The 16846-nt window shown below is 39.6% G+C and overlaps 1 protein-coding gene across 1 annotated transcript in view; it reads right to left on the reverse strand.

Moving 5' to 3' along the window:
• Positions 1-12035: 12035 nt before the first annotated feature.
• The window catches only part of NR4A3 (nuclear receptor subfamily 4 group A member 3), a 31332-nt gene continuing 26521 nt past the window's right edge, over positions 12036-16846 (reverse strand). The window contains exon 8 of the mRNA XM_074876662.1: positions 12036-15123. Coding sequence (XP_074732763.1) covers positions 14861-15123 — 263 coding nt within the window. The 3' untranslated portion in view covers positions 12036-14860. The remainder of the gene's footprint in view (positions 15124-16846) is intronic.

Genomic DNA, 16846 nt, shown 5'->3' on the forward strand with positions numbered 1-16846 from the left:
GACACTTGTGTGGAAATTATGGGGACAAAAGGAAAGAAATCTTAGAGCAGCAAATGGGAAACGTTGCAGAAATCAGAATGTAAATATGTACAGTAAGCTGCATAACTGATATAAAAGCTGTACACAAAGCCTATTAAACCTATTAAAAGCTAATATACATATGTCCTTCAGAAAAAGAACAATCCGTGATATTTTATTATTAGTGTGGCTACTGACATTCTTTCTCAGCTCTAGATTTTGAGCTGGTGAAACTGGAATAGCCCTGTCAAAACTAATGGAGACAGCAGCTTGCACCAGAAGGAGAATTGGGTCTTGCTTGTTTGCATAGAACTTTTGTCAAGATGGTGTGTGAAGAGATACCTCTTCTGGTGCCTGAAAGTAGAGTAACTGGTTGGGTCAGCAATGCAGTATTAGCATGGACGTTACTTGGACTGTATGAATCGTTCATTGTAAATGGATTATAAGATAATTTTAGCTTTTGTTGTTGTTGGTCACAAATCATTCATGAACTGATCTTGGTTCCTCCTGATAGACTGATTTTCAAAGTCCTCACCTGAAGATTTAGAAGGAAAATATTGTCTATGCCTGTGAGTTGTTAACTTTGACTATTTACTGCTTGTGACATATAATTGGTCACTTCAATTGCATTGCGGTTTTTCTGCTTCATGATTAATTATTGGAGTTTAGATACTGAATTAGAGCATGATTACAAATGATTAGTGAACAGAACATAGTCTTAATTATGCATGAATAGTCATGTTTGTATCTGAGAATTCAGCTGAAAACAGATATTCTCAACACGTTTATGCCAATAAAAATCAGAGATAAGGAATAAAAAGGAGCAAGAAGTTGGCAAGGAAGATACATTCAGAATTTGAATACAATTTCATAAACTATATTTTTGCACCATTTATCATGTTCTAAATTTCGGCTCGTCATCGACGCATTTAGGAGCTCAGGAGTGCCCTTCCTAGATCAGACTTATATTTGCAGGTTGATCTACAAAGTTGTCAGAAAAATATAGCTCGCTCTCATTCAGAGCCAGAAGAAAACCTGTCAGGCAACTCAGGCTGACCTTGTGCATAAAGATCATGAAAGCCCATCCCTAAACTGAGCCCTACAACTTCAGACACACTGGAGCATTCAGACAACCAGGACAAAGTCATTAGGTTCCACCAAGGCTTGCATCCCCTGCCATCATTGGGAAAAGCTAGTTTCAGCTTAATTTATGATGATCCATATGTACTTCTCTGATTCCCTGCTGTGAAATGAGTTTTCAGTATCGTGAGATTGTATTTCTTACTCCTCAATACATGACCTCACATCTCCACACAATTTTTTAATATGCTTTTTTAATCAGGGAATTCAGATCACTCTCCACAAATTGCTTGTTCTCTATGCTTACCATCCCACTTGTTTTTGTATCCTGTGCAAATTTAATCAGTGCAAACTGTAGCAATGACAAAATCATTCACTAATAGACTGATAGGAACCAATTCCAAGGTTATATCCTTTTAGTTCCATATAATGTGATGTTCAAAATCCATGGTCAAATGATTTAAAGACACAGGCCTATGAATATACTGTGTGAACACAGTTACCTTTGTGAAACAGAGCAATAGCTGTGAACAAGAAGAAAATTGAAGAAGATAAAATAAAGAAGGTTTGTTTTACAAGACTTGTGTTCCATGAAATCATAATGATTATTATTAATTGCACCTAAAGTGTTCAATTCTATGTTGGTGGGCTTCTAAATGAAACTTCTTGTTATGTGTTCAGGTTCAGCATCTGACTAACAGATCTATATTTTCCTGGATCATCTCTTTGCTCTTCTTTAATATATGGAATACATTGGCAATTCAAAGATCTTTGAGATTTTTCCTGTTTTCTGTGCTGCTTGTTTCCCTCTAGGCTGCTTGATTTGTACATGTGTAGTTGCAGCTGACTCTGCATCATATTTTTCTTCATTCTGGATGCCAGGTTTTCTGTTCCATCTACAACATTTTATTGGGCAGATTTATCCTCCTGCTTCCTTCTGAAGTCAGAAGAGAAATAGTGATGAACATATCTGTCTTTTCTGAGCCTTTGTTCAAAATTGTAGTACCTGTTTCTAGCAATGGACCAATATTTGGTGCAGAAATTTTTTACTCTAATGGGTTTCTCATATGTTCCTTCTAACTATATTGCCCATTGATCTTTTCTTATATATCTGTTTTCAGCAGAGTACATTTTTGAAAATTTGCAGTTTACTGCTATTATCCTTTTTTGCATTCTTTATATTTTGATTGCTAATGTTTGACTAGCATTTCTGCATTTTCTGTATTTCACATTCTTTCTTCCCCAGCATGAATTCTTTTCTACTTGCGAATTTGTGGCACTTTTTCTTTTTTTTATACCCAGTAGAATGTTCTTGAACAATTTCCAGTTCCTATTAATATTTCCCACATTAAATTGATGTTCCTAGCTTGTTAAAGCAACAGGTTTTTTTCAGCTTGGACAAATTGTCCCTTTCTGTTTCTAAATGGTATCACATTCAGTGTGCATGAAGTAAATGTGAGAGGGTCACGATTGCTGGTAGCCAAATACAGCAGGTCTTTACCATCTGAATGAGGTCCAGTAACTAATGTGTCTGCATTGGCTGCAAGATGCCCCGTGCTTAAAAAATATTATTTATTGTTTCTAGAAATGCTACTAAACTGATGGGACAGCCTTTATAATCGTGATCTCCAAAGTGAGATGCGTATATCCCAGGGACTCTGCAAGACAATCCACTGGGGAGGAGGAAAAAGATATAGAACTTCATTAGTACAGGTATATAGTTTATAAATAAATAAATATACATATATTGGGGGTGCATGCTCAAAAATATTTTACTGATAGGGGTGCACAATCAAAAAGTTTTGGAGACCACTACTTGATGAGATGCCTGGTAAGCACACTTTTAGAGTCCCGTGATCCCAAAGGTAAGATCAGCCTGTACAGCCCATTTCTAGTTTGTCCTGGCCACTGCAAGGATGCTGGGGTAGGTAGACCCTCACTTGAAACTAGCACGATGTTATGTAGTCTTAATCCATAAAATTAAAACCTTCTGTGACTGTGAACTGTCTGCAGCTTTTGAACAATGTATCGGTTTTAACATTTTTTTTCCTCTCTCTTCTATCCTTACTGAATTATGTTTTTTTAAATGGTCCAGTCATGTGAATCACTCTTCTAATAGTGAGTATTGAAAACAAAATCTTTTATATGATATTTGCTTTTTTTACCACCTACTCTGATCGTAATCACTATAGACAGTTACAGTAACATCCTTTGCTTTTAGGCCATGCAGGTTTGCAAGACTGGTTTGGACTCCACTGACTGGATGGTGACAGCTCTTCACAGCAGGCGAGGGCTGCAATTTTCGATTCAAAGCAGTAGTCCGCTTCCAAAAGAGTTCCTATGGTCTAGAATTTTCTAGGTTTAAAAAAAATATTGGATTAATAGCAAGGGTGTTATTTTAGGGCAGTCTATTAGAAATGCTGCCCTTTGCAGCCTCTTGTGTCTCTCTAAGTGCAGAACACACAGTAATTTTTGGAGGATTTACTTTTTAGACCATCTTAACATGCATCCTAGCCCCACAAACCTGATGGGTTTTGCAGTCCTGGATGAGTCTAATTGAAGCTGACATCCGTGGGTTTCTGTGAGGGCTGTGGGAACAATGTACTAAATATGTCAGGTTAGAGTCTCCCCAAGAAATTTGACAATTGTTAGTCTGAAAGCACCATTTTGGAAAAGTATGATGACTCATGGCATAAGAAAGGAAGGATTTATTTTTCAAAGCAATAGACTAGTATAGTGAAATCTGGATTAACTTCTTAACTTTTCCAAAGTTCCCATGTGAGAGAGCAAATTTCTAAATACCTCTGTCCATAAAAGTTCTATCCATACAGCAAATATAACTCTTTGTTTTCCTCTGTCTTGCTTCATTAATTGTAAACGTCTTTGGAGCAGGACATGTCTGGGGGTGTTTCCAATTATGTATGTGAAGACGACTTGGCACAGTAGGCCCCTTAATTCAACTGGGAGTTCTGCAGGCTACTCCTTTTCAAATAGTATATGACAATAAGATTCAAAAGAGTACCCATGGCTCTTCTTGATTCTACCTGATGTTACAGGTATGCAGCAGATCTAAAAAATAGGCCAAAGTATCCTGACAGCAAATGGGAAAATAAGTGCATATTAATAGCATTGCAGACTGGTAAGGAAAGGGCAGGAATCACAGAACCACAGCATGGTTTGGGTTGGAAGGAAACTTTAAAGATCCTCTAGTCCAACAACCCTGCTGTGGGCAGGGACATCTTCCACTAGATGAGGTTGCTCAAAGCCCCGTCCAGCCTGGCCTTGAACACTTCCAAAGATGGTGCATCCACAATGTCTCTGGGCAACCTGTCCCAGTGTGTCACCACCCTCATGATAAAAAGTTTTGTATGTCCCATCTAAACCTACCATCTTTCAGATGAAAACCATTGCCCTGTCACTACAGGCCTTAGTAAAAAGTCTTTCTCTGTCTTTTTTCTAAACCCCCTTTATATACTGGAAGGCCACAATAGAAAGAAGGCTCTCCAGAGCCTTCTCTTCTCCAGGCAGAACAACCCCAACTCTCTCAGCCTATCTTCATAGTAGAGGTGCTCCAGCCCCCTGATCATCTTCATGTTCCTTCTCTGGACCTGCTCCAACAGTTCCATGTCTTTCTTATACCAGGGACCCCAGAGCTGGATGCCGTACTTCAAGTGGGGTCTCACAGGAGCAGAGACAAGACCCCCCCCCTGGGAAAATCAGATTATTCTTAACCCAGGTGAGTTTCTTGCTCTGTTTCTCCTCCCATCCACACAATCCCTGCCACTGGCCCAAGGAAGGGATGGCACTACAGAGGGAAGAGGCAGGCGGGCATGGCATGACTGCTGATGGCAGAATTCCTGCCTTATGTCAGCTAGTCACGTCTGTGAAGCTGCAGCCTAAATGGCATGGCAGCCCAGACCGAACCAGGTCTCGTGTTTTACTTGAGCTGTAAGAATAACGCATTATGGAAAAGTGGAAAATGCTAACACCAAATAGCATTTCCCACCATATTTATTAGATTTCCGTGATTGTTTCTGCCCCTGAGAGGCCAGCAGCACTATTCTGCAGCCTTTTCATGTTGCATTAACAACTCCATCTCGTGGGAAGAGAGGCTGCTTTGGAGGCATGGAGTAAAACAAGCATTTTTACAAAAATCTTATGTTTTGTAAGAGAATGTGAAGATTCCAGTTAAGTTCATGACATCTATTTTTTTAATTTGTCAGGTTCAGCCATCCTTGATAACTTACCTTGAAAAGTCTTTGACTGAAAGCTATCATTTCTAAAGTGGATGTAATTCTGTGTCTGATCGTGCAATGGATCCAGATTCTTTTTCCAAAAGACTGAACTGTGTCAGCTTGCCCAGTCGATGGAAATACTTTCCACTGCACTTCCCTCAAGAGATCAGTTTAAGACAGATCATTGGTACTTCTGTAAAATTTGAACCCAGAGGCCTCCGGCTTTGGCATTTTATTTTCACGATTTAAATTTGTTCCCGGACTCCTTAATTTCAAAGGGGCAGCAATCCACCAGGCTTTCCTTTAGAAATCAGATGAAAAGCAGATGTCAGTGCTGAATATTGCACAGCTCTGTACAGCAGGCGGGAAACTTCATGTAATAAAATTACTCAGTGTGGAAATTCTTGACTGTGGCCCAGTTCACAAAGCTTACGAAGAGCCCTGCCATGAGTTTGATTATGCCTTTGAAATTAAGGGTAGGGGGAACAAAGTTAAGTCATTAAAATAAAGTCCCAGGGCTGGAGGGCTCTGGGTTCAAATTTCTCAAAAGCATTAGGGCTAAGTTTAAGAACTGATCCTTGCAGTGAACTGCAGCGGGAGGTGTCATCAAAAACTGGGCAAGCTGGCACAGTTCAGTTTTTCCTCAAAAAAAGGGAGGCAAAATGTACACTTTTGAGGCAACATTTTTTTTCAGTAAAGGCTTTCTTTAGATGTTTATGTTAGCTTGTCTCAGCATCTGTTGGAATACAGGGCTTCTTCTAATGGCTCACATTTGACCTGAATGTCTAAATCCTTTGTTTGCTTTTTTAACACATTGTACTGTTTATTTCAATAAGCTCTCCTTATCAAGTAGAGTAATTCTGCCCTGGTTTCCATTATAATCTCCTAAAAAGATTCAGTAAATTACAGTCAAGATGAACTTTCAATTCCTTCATACTTTATGAGACATTTTTCCATCATTTAAGGGGCTTTTTACCTCCCCAACATGTAGGGAAAGAAGATGGTGATCAGACACAGAATTTATTATTCAAATACTAGTTTTCTGTTAATAATGTACAAAATACTTTCTAAATTAGAAACAAATTATATGATTTCACCAATACCCTAATGAAGATGCTTCAGGTGGTTCCATTATTTTTCTCTTCTTTTCTAGTCATCTACAGTGGCTTAGAGTATAAATATACTCTAACCAGTCTGATTTATTGTCTTCCTTTCCAAATTAGGGCAATACTGGCATATTTTCTCTGCTTGGTTTTATTTGGATATCTTTGTTAGTAGGAGGGCAGTTTCACAACCAGCTGGGATTTGTTCTCAAGTGAGCAGCAGAATGGGAATCTTCTACTTTGTTCAGTAGCCACATCTCTTTCTTACCTTGAGCATGTCTGATGAAGTAAAATCTCCCCTCTTGCTGGTGATGCTATCACAAATTTGTCTTCTTTCTTTGTTAACAAAGTAATACATTTTGCTTTTAGAGAGACTCAAAAGTTCACTACTAACACGGGGTTTGATAAGGCTTCTGAGTAAATTAGGGCACTAACTCAATTGGATATGGATAACTGTAATACACAATTAGTATAGAATCAGAGAATCATAGAATGGTTTGGGTTGGAAGGGACTTCTGAAGGTCATCTCATCCAAACCCCTAACCCTCCCCTGCAGGGACACCTTCCACTAGATCAGGTTGCTCAAAGCCCCGTCCAACCTGGCCTTGAACATTTCCAGGGAGGGGGCAGCCAAAACCTCTCTGGGCAACCTGTTCCAGTGTCTCACAACCCTCACAGGAAATAATTTCTTCCTTATATCCAATCTAATTCCACCCTCTTTCAATTTAAAACTGTTACCCCTCATCCTATCACTACAGTCCCTGAGAAAGAAACAGCTTTCCTGTAGGCCCCCTTTAAGTACTGGAAGGCTGCTATAAGGTCTCCCCAGAGCCTTCTCTTCTCTAGGCTGAACAACCCCAACTCTCTCAGCCCATCCTCATAAGGAAGGTGCTCCAGCCCCGTGATCGTCTTCGTGGCCTCCTCTGAACCCACACGAGCAGGTCCGTGTCTTTCTTACACTGGAGCCCCAGAACTGGACACAGCACTGCAGGTGGGGTCTCACCAGAGCGGAGTAGAGGGGAAGAATCACCTCCCTCGACCTGCTGGCCACACTTCTCTTGATGCAGCCCAGGATACAGTTGGCATTCTGATCTGTGAGCACGCAGTGCTGGCTCATACTCAGTTTTCCATCCACCAATATCTCCAAGTCCTTCTCCACAGGACTGTTCTCAATCCACTCATCTCTGAGCCTGTATCTGTGCTTGGGATTGCCCTGACCCAGGTGCAAGATCATGCACTTGGTCTTGTTGAGCTTCAGGAGGTTCACACAGATCCACCTCTCCATAATATTACATAGTAAATGAAATGTCTATAAATGTTCTTGATATGCTTGAATTAAAGTATTTTACATGATCTTTGGACATTCACAGAACTTCAGCTTCCATGAACAGAAGGCTTGTACTCCACCTTGAGCAAGATTTAGCATCTACTTTTAAAAGTAGCTTGCCTGGGAAGATGCAGCTAAGCCTCCGTACCTTTCCTTACTACTTTTGCACATGCTGCCGTAGAAACCAGCTGGTTATACTGAAACTTGGATTATATGGAAGTGTAAGAAACGGAGCTTAACACAAATGCAGGTAGGCACTGCAGTTACTTCTTAACTGGGTGCATGCGGAGGTGTAAGAAAGATAGCTGTAAATCAGAGAAGGTATTGACTGAATCCTGAGGACTTGGGGAAGAAACCTGTATACACGCTGAAGAAGTCAATCGTTAAAGTAAAGTATAATGAGAAATGGATAAAAGAGGGAAAATTATATGGGACTGTACAGAAAACATTCCAAGTTGCCAACACTAATTAGTGTTTGTGAAATCCCTGACTGTTGCCATGGCAATAAATGTGATACTACAAATGCAGCATTCTGATTTCTTCACAGGATCAAGAGAAGTTGGAAAGGAGCAAATCCCTGTGTAAACATCGATATCGTCAATTAATTAGGAAACACAGCAAGATAAATAATAAGACCCCATGAAAGGTAAATTAATTTCTGTTTTCTGTCTGCTACATTTGAAAGTTTCTCCAGTATCAAGCCATCTCTGCAATTCACTTTCATTCTACAGTAGTGCTTAATCACAGACCACAGTGGAAGTTATTGTGAAGGGAGTTTTTTAATACATTACTTAGCAGGTTAAAGACTTTGGGTTATTTGAGATATTTCAGCTATTTACACACATTTCTTTCTTTAAATGTCACTTAGCTTGTTTACTTATTTATTTATTTGAGATAAAATTCCACCTAAAGAAGCCCAGAGTTGTCTGTCTTTTTAAGAAAAATTGATAAACAATCTAAACCAGAGCAGATCATCTTGAGTGCCATCACATGCATGTACAGGGCAACCAGGTGATCAGGCCCAGCCAGAATGTGTTTATGAAAGGCAGGCCCTGCTTGACAAACCTGATCTCCTTCTATGACAAGGTGACCTGCTTAGTGGAGAAGGGAAAGGCTGTGGATATTGTTTACCTGAAGTTTAGTAAAGCCTTTGACACCATTTCCTACTGCATTCTCCTGAAGAAACTGGCTGCTTGTGGCTTGAATGGATGTACTCTTCACTGGGTAAAAAACTTTCTGGATGGCCGGGCCCAAAAGTTGTTGTGTATGGAGTTAAATCCAGTTGGCAGCCAGTCACAAGTGGTGTTCCCCAGGGCTCAGGATTGGGACCACTTCTGTTTAACATCTTTATCAATGATCTGAATGAGGGGATCGAGTGCATCCCCAGTAAGTTTTCAGATGACACAAAGTTGGGTGGGGGTGTTGATCTGCTTGAGGGTAGGAAGGCTCTGCAGAGAGATCTGGACAGGCTGGAGTGATGGGCCAAGGCCAATTGTATGAGGTTCAACAAGGCTGAGTGCCAGGTCCCCTACACTTGGATCACACCAAGCCCATGCAATGCTACAGGCCTGGGGAAGAGTGGCTGGAAAGCTGCCTGGCAGAAAAGGACCTGGGGTGGTGGTCAACAGCCAGCTGAACATGAGCCAGCAGTGTGCCCAGGTGGCCAAGAAGGCCAATAGTATCCTGGCTTGTATCAGAAGTAGCGTGTCCAGCAGGGACAGGGAAGTGATCGTTGCCCTGCACCCAGCACTGGTGAGGCCGCACCTTGAATACTGTGTTCAGTTTTGGGCCCCTCACTACAAGAAAGACACTGAGGTGCTGGAGCGTGTCCAAAGAGCAAGGAAGCTGGTGAGGGGTCCAGAGAACAAGTCTTGTGAGGAGCAGCTGAGGGAACTGGGGTTGTTTAGTCTGGAGAAAAGGAGGCTGAGGGGAGACCTTATCGCTCTCTACAACTACCTGGAAGGAGGTTGTAGTGAGGGGGGTGTCAGTTTCTTTTCCCAAGTAACAAGAGATAGAATGAGAGGAAACAGCCTCAAGTTTCACCAGGGGAGATTTAGATTGGATATTAGGAAAAATTTCTTCACTGAAAGGTGTCTAATGTTAAAAAAGAAAAAAGAAAAATTGCTAAAAGTGTTTCCATATGGTAAACAAGTTTCCTTGTCTTTTATTTGACAAATCACTGTATTGGTAATACTCACAAACGTAGGTCTGGAGTACAGTTCTCAAATATGTCATCTGCTGCTAAGAATTTGATTCCTTGACTACCCATTTATTCAATTACTGCATCAATAGTTTGGCATTTTTAAAAGTTAATCTTTTTTATCCATTAGTAATTACTGTTTAATCCATATCTTGCAATATTCCTAATGGTCGGTTTCATTAATTTAATAAAGAACAGCTAAATATCTCTTTTCTAAATACTACCTAGTTTGTATCACAGCTTAGTTGCAAAGATGTGATTGACCAGGATTTTGAATAGTCTCATGAATGACTTATATACGCAGGGTAAACAAGATCAGTTTGAATACATGGGTTATTTTGAATTTTTCAATGCTTTTATCATGTTTGCATAAAATTTGATACAGTGGCAGCATAAATTGCTCAGGGAAAGAAAAGGAAAACAAAGTAAGAGCATTTACTGGACACTAGCTCAATAAACGATAGGTTTTATTCCCAACTCTATGACTGAAATGCTGTATGCCCTTGGGCATGGCACTCTACTCCTTTTTTCCTGTGTTGCTCATCTTTCTTTTCCTTTTGTCTATTTGGAGCTTCTCCTGGGTGAGTACTGGAGGTACTAGTTAGGGTAGCTAGCAAAATGGGGTCCTGATCTCTGTTGTGGCCTCTAGGTGTTGCTATAATACAAATAATTAATCAAAAGACATGTTTCATAGTGTCCATAGAGGGAGATGCCAATTTTTCTTAGAGCCATGATTGATTTTATACAATTAAACCTCTCTCTCTCACCCTCCTCTCTGCAACTTAACTAAAATTTTAGCTTTGTATATTGGACAAATGAACCTGAATGTGAAAAACAAAAGTAGGAAAAATGTAGAAAGAGATTTGACTTGCCTCTAGTTAAAGTTGCTCATTTTGGGGTGCCTTGGTGCCAGCCTCCTGTCCAAGGATGGTCTCTACTAGAGGAAGATGCTATTATATTCCTGATTCAGCCCCACCTTCCACTGCCAGAGTCAATCATCGGGCATAACATCCCTTTGCAAGGACTATACCACTGATGCCACATAAGGCATACATAAGGACACAAGTGCAGGTGATCTAGATCAGGACACAGTTCTGTTCTCATGTCTAAGGACACAACATATGGCCCCTGAAGTAATTACAATTTGAGATACTTGTGAGTTTAGTGAGGATAAGCTTTGTCTTCTGGGGTGAAAATTCAGACCCTGGTGTGGGTGGGTCACGAGATCTGCGTGTTTTGCCTAACAGGGGATTATTATGCAAAAGTCACTGCCATTATCATTAACAATTTTAAGATTCATAGTTTAAGTTTAAAAATAAGGCATAGGAAAAAAGCAACAAATAATTTGGAAGAGTTTGAGCAACCTTTTGTTTTGTCACATTTCCAAAGAAGGAGCTGCCGATCCTGCAGCCTGCCACAGCACATCATTTGATATAACCTCCAGCCCAGCAGTTCCTGCACAAGAACAGTTTCTGCAGAGGTGTGCTGGAGCCATCAGTACTTATGGCAATACCCGGAATAGTGGCAGATGCCTCTCAAAACTGCATTTGTTGAAAATGCATTTTTAGCCAAACAGTTTAGTCTGGCGATCCCTCCTGCAAAGCAAAGGCACAGTAAGGAACGGAATTGGATGCACATTTAAAGAAAATGCTGCAGATGCCTGCTGGAGCAATGTCTTACCACGATTTACTGACACAAAGGGGCAGAAGGTGAGCTCAGAACTCTGTCCTCTTTCCAGCCAGACATAGGTGCTCATCTGGCCATGAACCCTATAGCCACGAGCCCACAAGCCCTATAGCCATCCCCTCCCTCCCTTGTGGCCGTCATCATCTGTGAGTTAATTACAATCCCTTCATCGCATGGAGAAGTACAGTGAGGGACAGGTAGTCTCTCTGCTCTGGTCCGTATGTAGTTCAACCTCTGGGACAGCCATGGCCCAGCTCTCAATATCTAATTGAGATTGCATAACCAGATACTGCAGGTCTTATTGTATTTATATAAAAGCTTTTTTAATCAAAAGACTAGTCATTAAATTGCCAGTGTTCTTAAGCATGCTTCACCAATTTTTCCACTTTTAAGACTCAAGTAGACAATTTTTTTAATGTTTTATAAATGATAAAAAATTCACATCAGATTTTAACAGAATTAAGCATACTTATTCAACACACATGGGGCCTCTGAAAAAAATGTTATTCAATTTAATAATTTTAATTTACATTGTATATGTACAAGAGCATTTCTTTCAACCCACAGGTTAACACCACCAAAAAAAAAAGAAAGAAAAAAGAAAAAGAAGAAAAGTACTGCCTTTAGCGGAGTGAAGAAACTCTTGAAACACTGTTGTCTGAAATAAAAACAAGGCACTCTCCCTTAACACCTGATATATTCCTGAATTCTGCCTAGACAAAGGCATGTTCACACTGAGAGAGCTCTAAGAAAAGTAGTAGATTTAGTCTGCGTTAACTCTTTCTTTTACTTCCGTGACCTGTCACTGGTTGCACTCTAGGATGAATCTGTGTATTGAAGTTGACATGAAGGACAATTCCACAGATGACGGGATTTGGGAGAGTATCACAGTTAAGACTATCTATGGAAGACTGGAGGACACCGGCTACGTGAAATCTCACATGGGGCTCTGGACCTGCTACCTCCCACTCACATTCCACTTAATAAATAAACCTTGCTCAACAAAAAAGCAATTTTACTGTACTATGCTGATTCGCCTGAAAATTCTTTGTAAGGGCCCACTCGCAAGAAGCGCCTGCAAGCCCCCATCTGGCTGGTGCTCAGCACCTGGCAGGATTTGTCCCTAGATAAAAGTCATTTCTCAAGGGACCTTGTGTCTGACACAAGGAGACAAAAGTAAACAAACATACTTTTGGATTTTGTGTCTGTATGTTTTTGTATGCGCACATGTGTGAGTGTGTATATATATATACGTATATATATATTTAGTATATACAAAAGCAAATTCAGTCAAAATATATTTGTCTTGCTGGTCAGGCTTGTTACAGCAACCTACAAGAAACATTAGCTTCTCTGATATTTAATTATGCTATTATGTTTGCACATAAGCTTAAAAGTCAATACAAAAAGCAATACTTTTCCAAATATTATCTGCAGGTAAACTGGAAATATTAACTATAGTGATTAGAAGTCTGTTTCCCTATTGACACTACTATAAATCTTGATATAAGAATAATTTTTTCATAAAAGCACATCCAAACATAGTAAGTGATAAAATACCAGATTACTATTTGAAAACCATACAGTGACTCGATATCTGGGTTATCCTTTGCAGCAATTAGGCAATTCATTTGGCATCTGTTTGATTGTATAATTTAATTTCCATATAAACAGCATAGTTTAAAAAAAGACAAAAGCTAGAATGTTTAAAGCTAACAAAAGATACAGTGACATCAGGTTGACATTCAAAAATTTCCTTAGCAAAATGATCAACAAAATTTTGACTTAATACAGTGCATATAAAGTTTTTTAGAACTAAACTTTTTAAATATTATTTGAATTTAGCAAAACATGAGCAAGATTTTAATATCAAAGTGCTAAACAGTACTGCCTTAGAAGTCACTGCAAATAAACTGTAAAATAACTCTGCTTGTGATTTGACAGATATTTTATATACAAATGGTTAATAAAAAGACACGCGCACACACACACACGCACACAAATATAGGTATATACATATATATATATACACATTATATATATGTATATAGTTTTCCAACTGGTGTATCTGAGTCAGTGTGAACACCCCATTTAGTTATCATGTGTAACAGGGCTCCCATGAGCTGGCAGTCATTGCAATAAATACAGGCAAAGCCATTACAATATACCATGCATACAAACATTTATACAAATAAAGACACTATGCAACAAATTATTTCATATTAATATGGCATCAACAGTATAAACATACAAAAAGGAGTACGAACACGGAATGTTTAAACGCAGCCCACTATATCCTTCCTAGCACTTACATTCATACTATTTTACAAGACTTGCTTGTTCTTGAAAACCATCTTCTGTCCGTTTACTAACTAGTCGCTTATGTTAGAAGTCTAAAACTGAACTATCCCTGATGCTGACCCTGTATGCTCCAATCACTACTTACTCGGATTTCCTTAGCTAAGGAACAACTGAGCCACAATTGCTCCCGTGTCTTCCACATACATTTGTCAATAAGTCACGCTACATGGAATCAAGTTTGGAAAACTTTGTCAGGTAAGTTAGTGCATGTAATTTTCTCACTTGATTTCTTCCGTTTGTTTTCATAGTAAAATAAATTAGTTAATAAAGGAGACTTAGTAAGACAGCACTTTAAAAAATTGCACTTGAACATGGGAGCTAACAGCCATTGTCATTTTGCTATATTTGATTTGTATGAAATGTTCAATTGAATGTACTTTGCTAAAAAAGTGAATTTTTGTTTAGATTGTGCTGATGTATGTGCCCTTGATACAGGAAGTATGCTAAAGGTATCCTCACAAAACACATACTACCCTGGCAAACAACTATTTGCTGTTCTTGTTTTCAAACACAGCTTCTACAATTTTATTCCTCATAGACCATGAGGTGTTAAACAACAGATTTAAAACAGTCATGTTAACCTTTTACTGCTGCTGGGATAGCATTGTCCAAAAGTGCCATATTAGCCATTTAAAAAACCCAAATCACACAAAAGAAAACAAAGAACACAATCCCAAACCAGCAAGCCAGCAAGTTTCAGGCCTCAGGTTGTAAGGACAAAGCGCCAGAAAAGACCTCATTTTAGACTTGGAGCTGCTTTTCTGTTAAGTGAGGGCAGAAATGTTAGCTGTAAGTCACGATCCGTTTGCCTGCTCTGGTGGGCATTTGCCTTTCAGGAGGGTGGTTTGACTCAGAAGGGTAAGGTGTCCAGAAACAGCCTGTCGATAATGGAAGGGGCTGGCACCAAATCTTCCAGTTTCAGGTAAAAGATGCGCTGCAGTCCCAGTGTGCAGAGAGAACGCAAGTCAGCCAGAACACCCAGTACCTTCGGCTCTGCAGACTCAAGCGGTTGTCCTTTGTTTTGGCAACTGAAAGTTAAGTGATCTTTCAAACTGCTTGTGATCTTGTTGCATAGCTCTTCCACTTTCTTTGGTTCTTTTAATCCATGTCGTTCTGCAAAGCAAGAGAAAAAAACACATAAGCATCCCTACCACAAATGGAGAGAGTTCATTTTCTTCAATGTAACCCAAGTCTGGTACTCAAAGCAAAAAATGCTTTGAAAGTAGATTTCTCAGAACAGTTGGGGTTATACAATGTCAGTTAACCTTTCTGACACACAAAATAAGAGATCGCAAGTGCCCTTTTCTCTTTAGCTGCTAAAATAGGCAGCAGAGATGCTCAGTTATGATTGAAATTCTAGTACAAGGAGTCCAAACATCCTGCTTATCTCGCATAATTTTCATGATATGAGACAGAATTAATTGGGTGATTTTCCAGCAAAACTATCACAGGAGGTGTTTTGGAGATTTCCGTGCTTCCCCACCAGTTGTGAATGCTCAATAACTATGGCAACCATTATTTATTCAGTGAATTCAAGTGGCGATCGATATCCTTAGCCAGCTCCATCAGCGCCGGGCCTAGAATTCCACCAGGAATTTGCAGGCACTCTTATAAGAAACTAAAGGCACCTCACCACCCTTTGTTATTTTGATCAGCTGCTGCTTTTTAGATTAATCATCTTTAAAAGCTCTAAAATAAAAGAAGCCTGGAAGTTAACTATTTTGCTTTGACTGAGCAATGCCTAAAAGTAAGAAGGCAGCTGTGTTATCCATCACCAAAACCTTAGCATTCCTAAAAGGAAGGGGAGCTGGGGTTTGTCCCCCTTTGAATAGTCTTTTAAAATGTTAGAACCATGTTAAACACATACACAGTTCTTTAAGCATAAGTAGAATTAATCAGATTTGTGATTCATTAAAAGCAGGCTCTTTACTGGTACACAGGGAAAGATAATTTTGTGCTGTTTGCTATCAAGATTTAGGGGATAAATTCATATAACATTTCAGAACAAATAATTTTGTGATGTTTTGAGTTGCCTTTGAGTTTGAAATTCACAGGTAAGTAAGAAGTTTCATAGTAGCAAAGTCATAATAATTTACACATGAAATAGAATAATACCAGATAGGGCAGTCTAAAAAAATGAAGGTTAAATTCATTTTAACCAACTAGACATATAAAAACAGTGACAACAGTGGACGAGGAGAAACTAATTGTGGCAGTTCTTGTGTTGGATGCACTTGAAGTTGTCTGCCTTTCCTGGCCCTCTCCCCCATCCCTGGCAGCCGTGGGCCATATTGTGCCCATTGCCCCTCTTGTTCCTCAACTTGTTCCTCTACTCCAGGAGGAGCAAGCAATAGATACTTTCTCTGTCCGATCCCTAATGAACAGTGAAAAGAGTGCAGTTTTCTTTACTTCCAAAAGCAGGCATAATGTCTGCACAAGGCGCAGCAGTGCCTTGCCCAGGCATGTGTATATAAACTCCTCTCTGCCTGCCCTTACACCTGTTTTGGCTAGATGTTCTTGACAAACCAATAAAACAGATGGGATTCAAAGAAGGCAGTCAGAAATGTAAAGGTCTGATTTTCCACTGATATTCACCCATTTTACACTTTTTCCAACTGTATTTACTTAGGCAGAGCTAGCCCCTGAAGAATACTGGTTTGGGATCAGAATCAGAGATGTGCAGACGTGTACCTCTCTGGCCAGAAGCTACTGTGCTCTATCATTTAAGTACCATCAATCTGCCCTGTTGCTTCAGAGCAACACTCAACCAAGCAGTAACATCTGCTTCAGACATATTTTTCACCTTGCAGGATTTAAAAACCCTAGGTATTCTAAG

This window comes from Strix uralensis, chromosome 1, assembly GCF_047716275.1.
Source record: "Strix uralensis isolate ZFMK-TIS-50842 chromosome 1, bStrUra1, whole genome shotgun sequence".
Classification (NCBI taxonomy): Eukaryota; Metazoa; Chordata; class Aves; order Strigiformes; family Strigidae; genus Strix; species Strix uralensis.